The 12,771-nt window shown below is 47.0% G+C and overlaps 1 protein-coding gene across 8 annotated transcripts in view; it reads right to left on the reverse strand.

The window, feature by feature from the left end:
- The window catches only part of METTL25 (methyltransferase like 25), a 103,157-nt gene that overhangs the window by 17,260 nt on the left and 73,126 nt on the right, over positions 1–12,771 (reverse strand). For 5 of the 8 annotated variants that reach the window (XM_036298167.1, XM_036298165.1, XM_036298168.1 and 2 more), the window contains one exon: positions 743–836. The exons of 1 other annotated variant lie outside the window; for it this stretch is intronic. In XM_036298167.1, the coding sequence (XP_036154060.1) occupies positions 743–836 (94 nt within the window). Of the gene's footprint in view, positions 1–526; positions 586–742; positions 837–12,771 lie in introns of all 8 variants that reach the window. 2 more of the 8 variants (XR_004965888.1, XM_036298169.1) reach the window with 2 other exon arrangements.

Below are 12,771 nucleotides of genomic sequence, written 5' to 3' on the forward strand. Positions count from 1 at the left end.
TTAAATCCTATGAGTTAGAAATGCTTTTTTTAAATAGTAATTTTACAGGGGGAGGAAACTGTTTTGTACCAGTCTGCTTGCTTTAAGCAATAAAGCAACTGGAGAGTAAATGGATAATTGTTATAATAACTAAAAATAACCTTTTGCTTTGAAATAACCATATCTGCATAAATTTTCTCTTTCAAGAGACATAGTTCATTCCTTTAACCATATTTTATTCTTTATTTCAACTTATAATCAATCAAAATACCAGAGTGATCCTAAGCTAAACTTAATATAAGTTTAAATATAAACTTAATATTTTAGATAAATCATTTAAATCATGTTGAGAATTTTTTTCTCAGTGTTAGAATATTTATTAGTAGTAGTCAATTAGCTTAACTCTTTGTCTTCAACAATATGTTCTCAATTATTAGCTTAAAGGCTTTTTGAATTTAAGATTTTTAGTTGTAATTAGCTATATAATCAGCTATATATTAAATATAAGCAGTTCAAAATTAAAGCCATTGTCTCTTGTTTTACTTACAATTCCCATTTTGATTTGAGGATTGGCATGTTTTTCCTTGAATAAACCTAAAAGGTAAACTGAAATAAAGGTAATGGAGGTTTGGTTCCAATATAATTTAGAATGTTTTCACTAAATAAGAGAAAAATAGAAGGCAATGATTTTATATTATCTCAATTCATTACCCCATAGAAATTCTCCTGTTTTTATGAAAACAATGGGTAATCATATACTGACCTTGGACTCATCTAATCCAAGCTTCTTTAGAGACTTTCTGACATAATCCAGAAAGGAAGAGGATTTGGAATAAATTTTACCAACATATCGATCGCTGCAAAACAAAATTGAATCACAAAATATGTAAAAATATCTTCTGTGTAAATGGCACAAGATCCAGATGTGATAAAAATGCAATAATATTATTGTGAACATTTTAAACTTACATATTACACAGTATTTGAGATTCCCTTTTGAGAATTCTTTCAACATACACCAGTGAAAGACAACATTATGAAGACAATACTATGAGAAAGATGTAAATTTATAGTATTAAAAAGTCTCAATTCTAAAGGGAACTATAGGCCTTTCAAAAATTTCCACTGTGCTACAAAACACATTTTAATTTTATGGGCTCAACATTACAGTGCACCATCTGCTAACAGTGGTGATAATTCAATCGCTATGCAAAGAAATCTTCTTCAGTGCCAGCCATTAATCAAGCACCAAAACACTGAGTTGGGTCTGACTTGATCTCACTTATACCCTGCTGATTTTCATTAAGGTTTAAACAAAATATCATGAGATGGTTTAAAATTTAATAAATTTAATGCTAGACTATTATATCTCACAAATTTGGTTGCAGTTTAGGAATAATGTAAAAATCAAGGGAATAAAAAATTCACCACATCCATATATCAAAAACAATGAATAAAAGCTCATTTACATTTGACAGTATAAATATTAATCTCTATGATCAATTAAACATGAAGTTCTATCAATTCTTCTATTGAAATACACCTTAAATATATGACTTTAGCTCTGGTTCTAGACAGCCACCTCCATTCCGCTTATTATTACTCAGGTCCTGGTCATTATAGTTCCTTCCACAGTAAGACTGGAGCCTGTCCCCTTCATTCCTGCCTATATTGCTATACTATTTTTTTAGAAGACCATTTTTATTTACTTCCGTGCTCAAAAGACTACTTTGAAATAACAGTCATTTAAATAGGTATAGGTTTCAGAAAGAAGAAATTATATACTTTATAAGTTTTCATGTAATTCTCAAATCCTACACATACTTACATTTTTTTGGTGTATAACAGATATCATATAATAGATATGTATATCTTATATATCACAGAATATTGAGTTGATTAACTGTGTGGCTAGAAAAAGATGTCATTTAATATAACATCTTAGAAAGACTTTTAAGATGTTTTACAGAACCAACAACATCTAGTTAGACTAAAATAGGACAATACATTACTACTGTAAGTAGATCTATTTATTAATCAAGTAGACAAAAGTATAGGCAAGCTTAACTATACAAATAAGAAAATATAATTTAAAATATACAAAGAACCTCTGATCAAATATATAAGAAAAAGTACAATGTAAACAAAACAAATGACAGCGAATATTTATTTCATGTTTAGTATGTGTCAGGGTCTCTTTGCTGTATTTACTAATTTAATCCTTAAAACGACCCCGTGTGGTAGGTCAAAGTATTATCCCCATTTTAGAGATGGTGAAACTAAAGCACAGAGAGGTTAAGTAAACTATCCAAAGGTTGAATCCAGTTAATATAATTGTTTTCTGTCAGAAAATTTCTAAGGTCCCCTGGATGGCATCTTTTTCTGCCTCCTGTTTTGTATTTTCCACTTCTCTTTACTCACTGAGTCTTTACACTCATCATATGAAAATGCTCAAGTTTCTGTCTGAAAAAAGCAAGCAAACAAACAAAACACTCCAAAACACAAGCTCTCTCTAATTTCATACCATAAAACTATCTAATATACATGGTGGATATCACATGACCAAAGGATAGAGAGTTGAGTCCTATACAAATTCAATAATATAATTAAAAACATTGTAAAAATTTTTATATATGTATCTCATACTGCATACAGGCAATCAATATACACTTGAACACTTTACATATTTCAGTCACTGCTCTGGGTTATATATTGAAAACCATGTAAGGAATTTTCAAAGGTAAATTTTACAATACATGATTCCTCTCTATGTTGCCACTGTATATTATGAATTTTCTATAAGAATTCTCTTACTCATTAGAGTCCCTTGATTACTAGGCCCAGAAAGCATGGGCCCCATGCCAAACAAAGGGAGCTTCTTGCTGTGATAAGACTGTTGGACTACGTCCAAGTACTGCTTACTATTCTCCTGAGAAAGAGCAATGGTACTATTTTGATTCTCCAGTGATGTCCAATAGTTACCTTTTTAATATGCATAACTCTTTTCTCTACTGTGAGTGAACTCCTTGATGACAGAATCCATGGATTATTTGACAGATTATCTGCAAGGCCTGAGAGTGCCTAAGAGCATAGAGGGTGGTGCTTAACACAAAGTAGATTACCCAACGAATATGACAATGGCAGCAGGGTTAACAGAAAGATTCAGACTACACTCCAAAGTTTTGCCTCATCGACAGTAAGGACTCAAGAATACTCTCTGAATCAAGAATACTCTCTGAAATGGTGTTATAGCCCAGCCAGGTTGCTCAGTGGTTGAGTGTTGACCTATAAACCAGGAGGTCACAGTTCGATTACCGGTCAGGACACATGCCCGGGTTGTGAGCTTGATACCCAGTGTGGGGAAGGCAGGAGGCAGCCAGTTAATGGTTCTCTCTCATCATTGATGTTTCCATCTCTCTCCCACTCCCGTCCCCTCTGAAATCAATTTAAAAAAGAAAAAAAAATGGTGTTGAAAAAAAAAAATACACTAGGAGTGAAAAGATCTTAATTCCACCTTCTGTAAACAAGTCACTTCTCAGATCCTCAATTTCCTCACTGTGAAAACAGGTGGAATGGAGGCAACATCTACTTCATAGGATGATGGGAAGATGTAAATGAGATAACGCATGTGGAAGATAATTGTAAATGCAAAGTGGTACATGCTAAGTGCAGTAGTATTTATTTTGGTAATATCACTTTGTTGGCATTTTATTTTTTAAACTAGAGGCCCAGTGCACGAAATTCGGTGGGGTTCCCTCAGCCCAGCCTGCCCCTCTCACAGTCCGGGAGCCCTCAGTGGATATTCTACTGACTGCCAGTCTGGCAGCAGAGGTTCGGAGCAAGCGTCCTGTGTGTGTGTGTGTCCGCTGGGGGCCTGCCCCCAGCCGCATTGGAGGCTCAGAGCAGGCGCTGTGTGTGTGTGTGTGTGTGTGAGTGTGTGTGTCTGCTGGGGGCCTGCCCCCAGCCACACCTTGGAGGCTTGGAGCAGGTGCCCCTCTGTTTTGATCTCAGGCTCCTGGCCTCCAGTGCATGTTTTTCTCTCCCTTGAGCTATGGCCAGGGTGGGGTGCTGCCTGCAGGCTACACTTTCCTGCTCATGGATCACCGGATCACTTCAGAGACTGGGGGCAGGCCCTGCTGGGTGCTGCCTGTGGGGAACTTTCCTGCTCTGGGATCGCCATCGCGATCCCAGCAGAAGGCCCACCTTGGGGCCGCCTGCCCTCCACACTTGCCTGCTCTGGGATCGCCATGGCAATCCCAGCAGCAGGTCCACCAGGGGGCGGGCCACCCTACCTGGCCACTTTTCCCAGTGACCTGAGCACCTTCCACCTGTTGGCCTACAGCAGCTACAAATATGTCGGGATGATCCTCAGTGTGCTCATGGGGCTGCTCTTTGGCAGCGATGGCTACTATGTGGCGCTGGCCTGGACACAGGCCCGCCCTCTGTACTTGCCTGCTCTGGGATCACCATGGCATCCCAGAAGCAGGCCCACCTGGGTGCCGCCCTCTGCACTTGTCTGCTCTGGGATCACCATGGCATCCATAAACAGGCCCACCTGGGCACCTGCCACCCTCCCCTCTGCACTTGCCTGCTCTGGGATCGCGATGGGGTCCCAGCTGGCAGCAGGGCTTAGGCGGCACTCGGGGGGTCCCGGCTGGGGCAGGGCTTAGGCGCATGGGGCTTAGGCGGCACACGGGGGTCCCGGCTGGGGCGGGGCTTAGGCGCATGGGGCTTAGGCGGCACACGGGGGGTCCCGGCTGGGGCGGGGCTTAGGCGCATGGGGCTTAGGCGGCACACGGGGGTCCCGGCTGGGGCAGGGCTTAGGCGCATGGGGCTTAGGCGGCACTCGGGGGTCCCTGCTGGGGCAGGGCTTAGGCGCATGGGGCTTAGGCGGCACTCGGGGGTCCTGGCTGGGGTGGGGCTTAGGCACATGGGGCTTAGGCGGCACTCGAGGGGTCCCCGCTGGGGAAGGGCTTAGGCGCATGGGGCTTAGGCGGCACTCGGGGGTCCCTGCTGGGGCAGGGCTTAGGCGCATGGGGCTTAGGCGGCACTCGGGGGTCCCTGCTGGGGCAGGGCTTAGGCGCATGGGGCTTAGGCGGCACTCGGGGGTCCTGGCTGGGGCGGGGCTTAGGCACATGGGGCTTAGGCGGCACTCGAGGGGTCCCCGCTGGGGCGGGGCTTAGGCGCATGGGGCTTAGGCAGCACATGGGAGTCCCAGCTGGGGCGGGGCTTAGGTGACACGATCGCACCGCCGAAGCCCAGCGCCCTGGGCCTCACCCGGCCCAGAGGGTGTGTGGCGCTGGCCAGCCCTGCCTGCAGTATGCAAATTAATTTGCATATGGCGCTGATTAGCCAATGGGAAGTGTAGCAAAGGTACGGTCAATTACCCTTTTTGTCTTTTATTAGATAGGATAAGTATTCTGACTTGTTAAAAGTTTTAGTTTTTGATTGTGGAGGATTCCAGTCAAGATGGCGAGATGCTCATCTCCTCCAGGATCACATCAAAATGACAACTAAATTATCGAGAAATCTACCTGGAGAACCACCTGAAGACTAGATGAACAGAACTCGTATAACTAAGGATATAAGTTTTGGTTTTACTTATTGTTTGTATATGAGGTTTCCCTTATTGCTAGTACAGATATGCAGTGACACTGTAAGGACTGTAACTGGTTAACTGTAGTGATTGATATACAACAGTGAGTCTTCACATGGCTGTGAGAGATCTGCAAAGACTTTCAAGAAGTATAGAGTTGGAAATAATTTTAAAGGAGTCAATTTCCAGATCCTCCACCTTCTTACATCTACACTCCTAAAACTGTTTGGGTGGGTACCTGTGTTCTAGACTCTGTTTCATACGTCCCCTTTCACAAAGAGCCCTTTGCCTGCATTATCCTGACAAAGGAAAGGCATACCTCTCACCCATATTGCTCTCCCGCATTGTTATGAGGTAGGGCTCAGAAGATCCTCTGAAGCATCCATCTCAACAGGAGACTCAGTCCATTAAAATTTTACCCCTCATGATAGATAATTTAAAATAAAAACTTATAATTTATGTTGTCTACACATATAAGTATTTACATAATAATAATTCAATTAAAATAATTTTAAAAAAACACTCAGAGCCCTGGCCGGTTTTCTCAGTGATTAGAGCATCGGCCCAAGGACCGAAGGGTTGTGGGTTTGATTCCTGGTCAGGGGTAGGTATCTGGGTTGCAGGTTCCTCAGCCTCACGGGGGCAATCAATATGTCTTTCTCATGTCAATGTCTGTTTCTCTCTCTCTCTCTCTCTCTTTCTCTCTCTCTCTCCCCTCCCCCCCTTCCACCTACTCCCTCCCTTTCACTTTCTCTAGAAATTAATGGAAATAAATGTCCTCATGTGAGGACTGAAAACAAACAAACACATACTCAGAGACTTACTGGTATAGAAAATTTTGTTGTCAACTGGACATGATATAAAAAAGTAAAAGGAGAGCAAAGACCAGTCACCAAAGGGAAAGGAAGTTACACCATGTTCCTGTTGTGGATTTAAAGAATGAATGGACCATACCTAACAGAAAAGATTAAATTTTAGAAAGTATTCATATTTCAGAAGAATCTTTCATAGAATTTATTGGTTGGCTGTCAACAATATATGTGATAATAAAAAAAATACAAGAATTTAACTTTGTTATTGTCATTTCATTTGGAGTTGAGAGAAATATTATTACATAAATCACAAATGAGATCTTAAAAGAAGTTAGAATAATATTTTCAAGATATTTCTGTGTTTCTTAGAGTGTTCCCCATAAAACACTTAGTGCTACAAATATTAATTGTGCACAGAGTTTTGGGAGAAGAAATATAGTATTAATAAATGTTGGTTTCAATAAAGTTTAATAGATTTCATAATAATAGCAGTCACTATGTTCTAGGAATACTTTTAAATACTTTAAGGATATTAACTTATTTTTCACAACATCCCTTTGAGGTAAGTATTGTTATTGTTCCCAATTTAAAGATGGTAAAACAGATAAAAATATGTTAAGTAATGTCCCCACAGTCACATGCTATAACCTAGTGAGGCCTGGGATTTAAAACCAGGCAGTAGAGCTTGTATGTATTTTCTTTACTGTTAAACTATGCTGTCTCTCACCAAATTATTCAGTGTCTTTAAAATATAAATGGGCACTGGTAATTTTAAGGAAGGTAATAGTACATTAAAACATTTACTTGATTAAGAAATTCTTTTCTCTCAAACTATTTTTATAGAATCACTGATTTCAGGACAATAATCTAGAGAACACTATTACAGAATAATCAAAGTCTGATTTATCCTCTTTCAAAAGCATTTCTAAAACTAGAAAGCACATGAAAGATAACAAGTTCAATCCCTGCTTTTCAGAGATGAGGAACCTGCAGCCAAGAGACCTGAGCCTTACCAAACTACCCTGCACGGTGTGGCAGAACTGGGACCAGAAAGGAAATTTGCTCTGGATACTGCCATCTCGTTCTCTTCACATCTGCCTTGGGCTTTGAATATTTATTTATATATTTTACTAGAGCAGCGGTTCTCAACCTGTGGGTCGCGACCCCTTTGGCGGTCAAACAACACTTTCACGGGGGTTGCATAAGACCATCCTGCATATCAGATATTTACATTATGATTCATAACAGTAGCAACATTACAGTTATGAAGTAGCAACAAAAATAATTTTATGGTTGGGTTACAACATGAGGAACTGTATTTAAAGGGCCAGAAGATTGAGAACCACTGTACTAGAGGCTCAGTGCACAAAAATTTCTGCATTCAGGGGTGGTCCCTCAGGCCAGGCTGTGCCCTCTCACAGTCTGGGGCCCCTCAGGGGATGTCCACCTGCTGGCTTAGGCCCGCTCCCCGGGGGATGGGGCCTAAGCTGGCAGTCAGACATCCCTCTGGCAGCCCGGGAGCCCTCGGGGGATGTCCACTTGCCAGCAGGGAGCAGGCCTAAGCTGCAGTCAGACATCCTTAGTGCTGCTGAGGAGGCGGGAGAGGCTCCTGTCACCGCCGCTGTGGTGGCAGCCATCAGCCTGGCTAGTGGCTGAGCAGAGCTCCCCCTGTGGGAGCGCACTGACCACCAGGGGGCAGCTCCTGCACTGAGCGTCTGCCCCCTGGTGGTCAGTGTGTATCATAGTGACCAGTCATTCCCAGTCGTTCTGCTATTAGGGTCAATTTACATATTACCCTTTTATTATATAGGATAGAGGCCTGGTGCACGGATGGGAGCCGGCTGGTTTGCCCTGAAGGGGGTCCTGGATCAGAGTGGAGGTCCCACTGGGGTGCCTGGCCAGCCTGGGTGAGGGGCTAATGGCTGTTTGCAGGCTGGCCATGCCTCCCGGCAACCCAAGCTCCCAGCCTCTCCTTTTATTTTCTTTTTTTTTTTTGGATTTATTTATCTTCTATAATTGAAACTTTGTAGCCTTGAGTGGAGCCCAGGTCTGGCTGGAAGCCTGGGTTGGTCATGGCAACCCAGGCTCCCAGCCCCTCCTTGAGCGGAGGCCATTGCCAACTGGAAGCAGGTATCTGGGATTTATTTATCTTCTATAATTAAAACTTTGTAGCCTTGAGTGTAGCCCAGGGACAGCCAAGGCAGGCGGAAAGCTTGGTTTCCTCCATCGTCGGGAGCAACCCAAGCCTCCTGCTCGCTCCAGCTCCATGGCTGCTGCCATCTGAGTTAGGTTAATTTGCATACTCGCTCCTGATTGGCTGGTGGGTGTGCTTGTGGGCGTGGCTTGAGCACAGCAGAGGGACAGTTAGTTTGCATGTTTCTCTTTTATTATATAAACGAGAGGCCTGGTGCACAAAAATTTGTGCACTGGTGGCAGGGGGGTATCCCTCAGCCCCACTTGTGCCCTCTCACAGTCTGGGACCCCTCGGGAGATAACGACCTGCTGGCTTAGGCCCACTCCCGGGTGGAAGAGGGCAGGCCCAATCCCTAGGTGCCTGCCCCGCAGCCCCTGGTTGGGCTCAGAGCAGGGCCGATTGGGGAGTTGGGGCACCACCCCCTGTCATGCACAGAGCAGGGCGGATCAGGAAGTTGCGATGCCACCCTCAGTCACGCTCAGGGTAGGGCCAATTGGGGGGTTGGGGCGCCGCCCCCTGTCACACTCAACGCAGGGTCGATGGGGAGGTTGCGGTGCCACCCCGTCACGCACAGAGCAGGGCAGATCAGGGGGTTGTGGCATCACCCCTGTCACATACAGAGCCGGCCGATCAGGTGGTTGGGGCGCTGCCCCCTGTCACGCACAGAGCAGGGCCCATCAGAGGGGTTGGGGCTCCGTACCCTGTCACACACCGAGCAGGGCCGATCAAGGGGTTGGGGACTCCTCCCTGTCACCCACAGAGCAGGGCAGATCAGGGGGTTGGGGAGATCCCCCCTGCCATGCACAGAGCAGGGTGGATCAGGAAGTTGCGATGCCACCCTAAGCCATGCTCAGGGTAGGGCCTATTGGGGGGTTGGGGCGCCACCCCCTCGTCACATTCAAGGCAGGGCCGATGGGGAGGTTGCGGCTCCACCCTGTCACACACAGAGCAGGGCCCATGGGGGGAGGGGATTGGGGCGCCGCGCCCTGTCACACACAGAGCAGGGTCGATCAGGGGATTAGGGAGCTCCCCCCTATCAGGCACAGAGCAGGGACAATCAGGGGGTTGTGGCCCTGCCCCCTGTCACACACAGAGCCGCAGGGCAATCAGGGAGTTTGGGCGCTGCCCCCTGTCACGCTGCTCCAGGGTCCAGGAGGCCTTGAGGCTCCGCTGATCCAAGTGCTGGGAGGCCTCGTGGCTCCGCTTGACACCAGGGCAGTGAGGCCTTGCTGCTCAGCTGATCCCGGGTTCGGGAGGCCTCGTGGCTCCGCTGATCCCAGGCTGGGAGGCCTCGAGGCTCTGCTGATCCCAGTGCTGGGAGGCCTCGCTGCTCCGCTGCTCCTGGTGCTGGGAGGCATATTACCCTTTTACTATATAGGATAGAGGCCTGGTGCACGGGTGGGGGCCGGCTGGTTTGCCCTGAAGGGTGTCTTGGATCAGGGTGGAGGTCCCGCTTAGGTGCCTGGACAGCCTGGATGAGGGGATGATGGCTGTTTGCAGCTGGTCACAGCCCCTTCAGAGTGGGGGTCCCCACTGGGGTGCCTGGCCAGTCTGGGTGAGGGGCTGAGGGCTGTTTTCAGGCTGGCGGGTGACTGAAGCTCCCAACCTCTCCTTTTTTCCTTTTTTCTTTTTTATTCTGGGACTTATTTACCTTTTATGGCTGTCACTGGAGCTGAGAGCTGTCTTTAGCTCTAAGGCTCGGCTCCAGCTCTGAGACCTCGGCTGCTGAAAGCAGATTTCTGGGCTTTGTTTACTTTCTGTATTTGAAACTTTGTTGCGACTCCAGCTCTGAGATCCCGGCTGACTGAAAGCAGGTTTCTGGGGTTTTGTTTAGCTTCTATATTTGAAACAATGTTTCTTAGAGAGCAGCTGGGAGGCCCAGCAGCGGAAGGCGGAGAACCTGGCTTCCTCCGTCACTGGAGCAAGCAAGCCTCCCTGTTCGTGTCAGCTGCCTGGCTGCCAGCTGCCATCTTGGTTGGCAGTTAATTTGCATATCTTGCTGATTAGCCAATGGGAAGGGTAGCAAAGTTACGGCTAATTACCATGTTTCTCTTTTATTAGATAGGATAGGGGCCCGGTGCACGAAATTTGGGCACTGGGGGGGGGGTGGTCCCTCAGCCCAGCCTGACCCCTTTCACATACTGGGAGCCCTCAGGGGATGTCCTATTGATGGTTAGGCCCACTACCAGCTCCCCTTGGGGAGCGGGCCTAAGCCGCAGACTGACTACCCTTTGTGGGAGGTGACCGGGCTGATCAAGGGAAGGCACCAGCCCCATCACCACGCTGCTGCAGCCACTGCCAGTCACCACAGCCACCAAGGTGTTTTCATCAACACAGACTCCAGTCCCTTCACCATGAAAAAATGACAACTTTCTTTAGGCATTTTCAAGATGTGTCTTTCATAGGATATGACATTTCTTTATTATTTTCTTTTATCCTTACCTGAGGATATGTTTCCATTGATTTTTAGAAAATGTGGAAGAGAAAGGGAAAGACAGAGAGATACATCAAAGTGAGAGGAACACTTTGATTGGTTGCTTCCTGCATGAGCGCTGACCTGGGCCCCGGCCAGGGAGGAGCCTGCAACCTAGGTACATGCCCTTGGTCAGACTTGAACCCAGACTCTGTGGTAGGCAGGCCAAGGCATTATCTACTGAGCCAAACCAGCTAGGGCAGGATATGATATTTCTTAGCCCTCCAGCAGTGGACCTTTATTTTTTTCTCCAGGAGTGAGGTAGAAAAACCCTACATCACCTTCTTGGATTCTTATTACCCAAGTTACTAAGAATATTACCAGTGGCATACAGGGAACTTAGCCAATGAGTGGTCAGAAAAGGTGTTTCCTCTGTAGTTCACACCAATTGCCGGCTCGGCCCCTGCCCAGGCCTAAGGCCTTAGGCCGGGCGTTAGGCCTGGGCAGGGGACCCCCACCCCACTCTGATGGCGGGATCCGCCACTGCCCAGACCTCAGGCCTCTGGCCCAGCATTAGGCCTGGGCAAGGGACCCCCTGCCCCGTGAGGTCACCGACTCTGTCCCTGCCCAGGCCTCAGGCCTCTGGCTGGGGCATTAGGCCCGGGCAGGGGACCCCCAGCCCACTCCGATCGTAGGCTCTGCCCCTGCCCAGGCCAGAGAGGCATTAGGCTTGGGCAGGGGACCCCCAGGCTGCTCTGATCGCCTGCCCAGGCCTAAGGCCTCTGGCCGGGGCCTTAGGCCTGGGCAAAATACCCCCAGCCCGCTCCGATCGCAGGCTCCGCCCCTGTCCAGGCCTCAGGCTTCTGGCGGGGCATTAAGCCTGAGCAGGGGACACCCAGCCCCAGGCGATTGCCAGCTCCATCCCTTCCCAGGCCTCAGGCTTCTGGCGGGGCGTTAGGCCTGGGCAGGGGACTCCCAGCCCACTCCGATGGCCTGCTCTGCCCCTGCCTAGGCCTCAGGCCTCTGGCCAGGGTGTTAGGCCTGGGCAGGGGACTCCCAGCCCTCTGTGTTCACCGGCTCTGCCCCTGCCCAGGACTCAGGCTTCTGGCCTGTGCAATTGCCTGCCCCCCCTCTCTGGTCCCCGATCTGCGGCCCAGATCCCACAGGTGGCTTCTGGTGCTGCCTCCCCCGCCTCCCCGGTCCCCAATCTGCGGCTCAGATCCCACGGGCAGCGTCTGGCGCTGCCCGCCCCACCTGCAGTATGCAAATTTGCCATCTTTTTTGGGTTAATTTGCATACCCTTCTGATTGGCTGGTGGGTGTAGTGAAGGTATGGTCAGTTAACATCTTTGTCTTTTATTTGTGTAGATCTGGATACTCTGGAACCAGATTATTGGTTCTATCACTTGTAGTGAATAAAACATCATTTCAGTTGGGGTATGATCAATGAAACAAATAAGTAAAATATATAATGCATTAGTAAAAAGATTTGATGAGAAGCTGATGATGAAGGAGAGAGGGCAGATATGAAGTGATAGAGGAGTGATGGGAATGATAATTAGACATGATAATTCTGAGTAAAAAAACTGAAGGAAGAGAGTGAGCTAGCCATGTGGATATCTGGCAAGGCACGTTCCAGGTAGAGGATATGTCATATGCAAAGACCCAAGGTAGAAGTGCTTCTGGCATTTTTAAGGAATAGTGAGAAAATAAATATAGACATAAATACAGGAAAAACAATAGAAATGAAATTGGGGAGATGAGAAGCCATACCATGT

The sequence above is a fragment of the Myotis myotis genome, unplaced genomic scaffold (genome assembly GCF_014108235.1).
Source record: "Myotis myotis isolate mMyoMyo1 unplaced genomic scaffold, mMyoMyo1.p scaffold_m19_p_3, whole genome shotgun sequence".
In the NCBI taxonomy this organism is placed as follows: Eukaryota; Metazoa; Chordata; class Mammalia; order Chiroptera; family Vespertilionidae; genus Myotis; species Myotis myotis.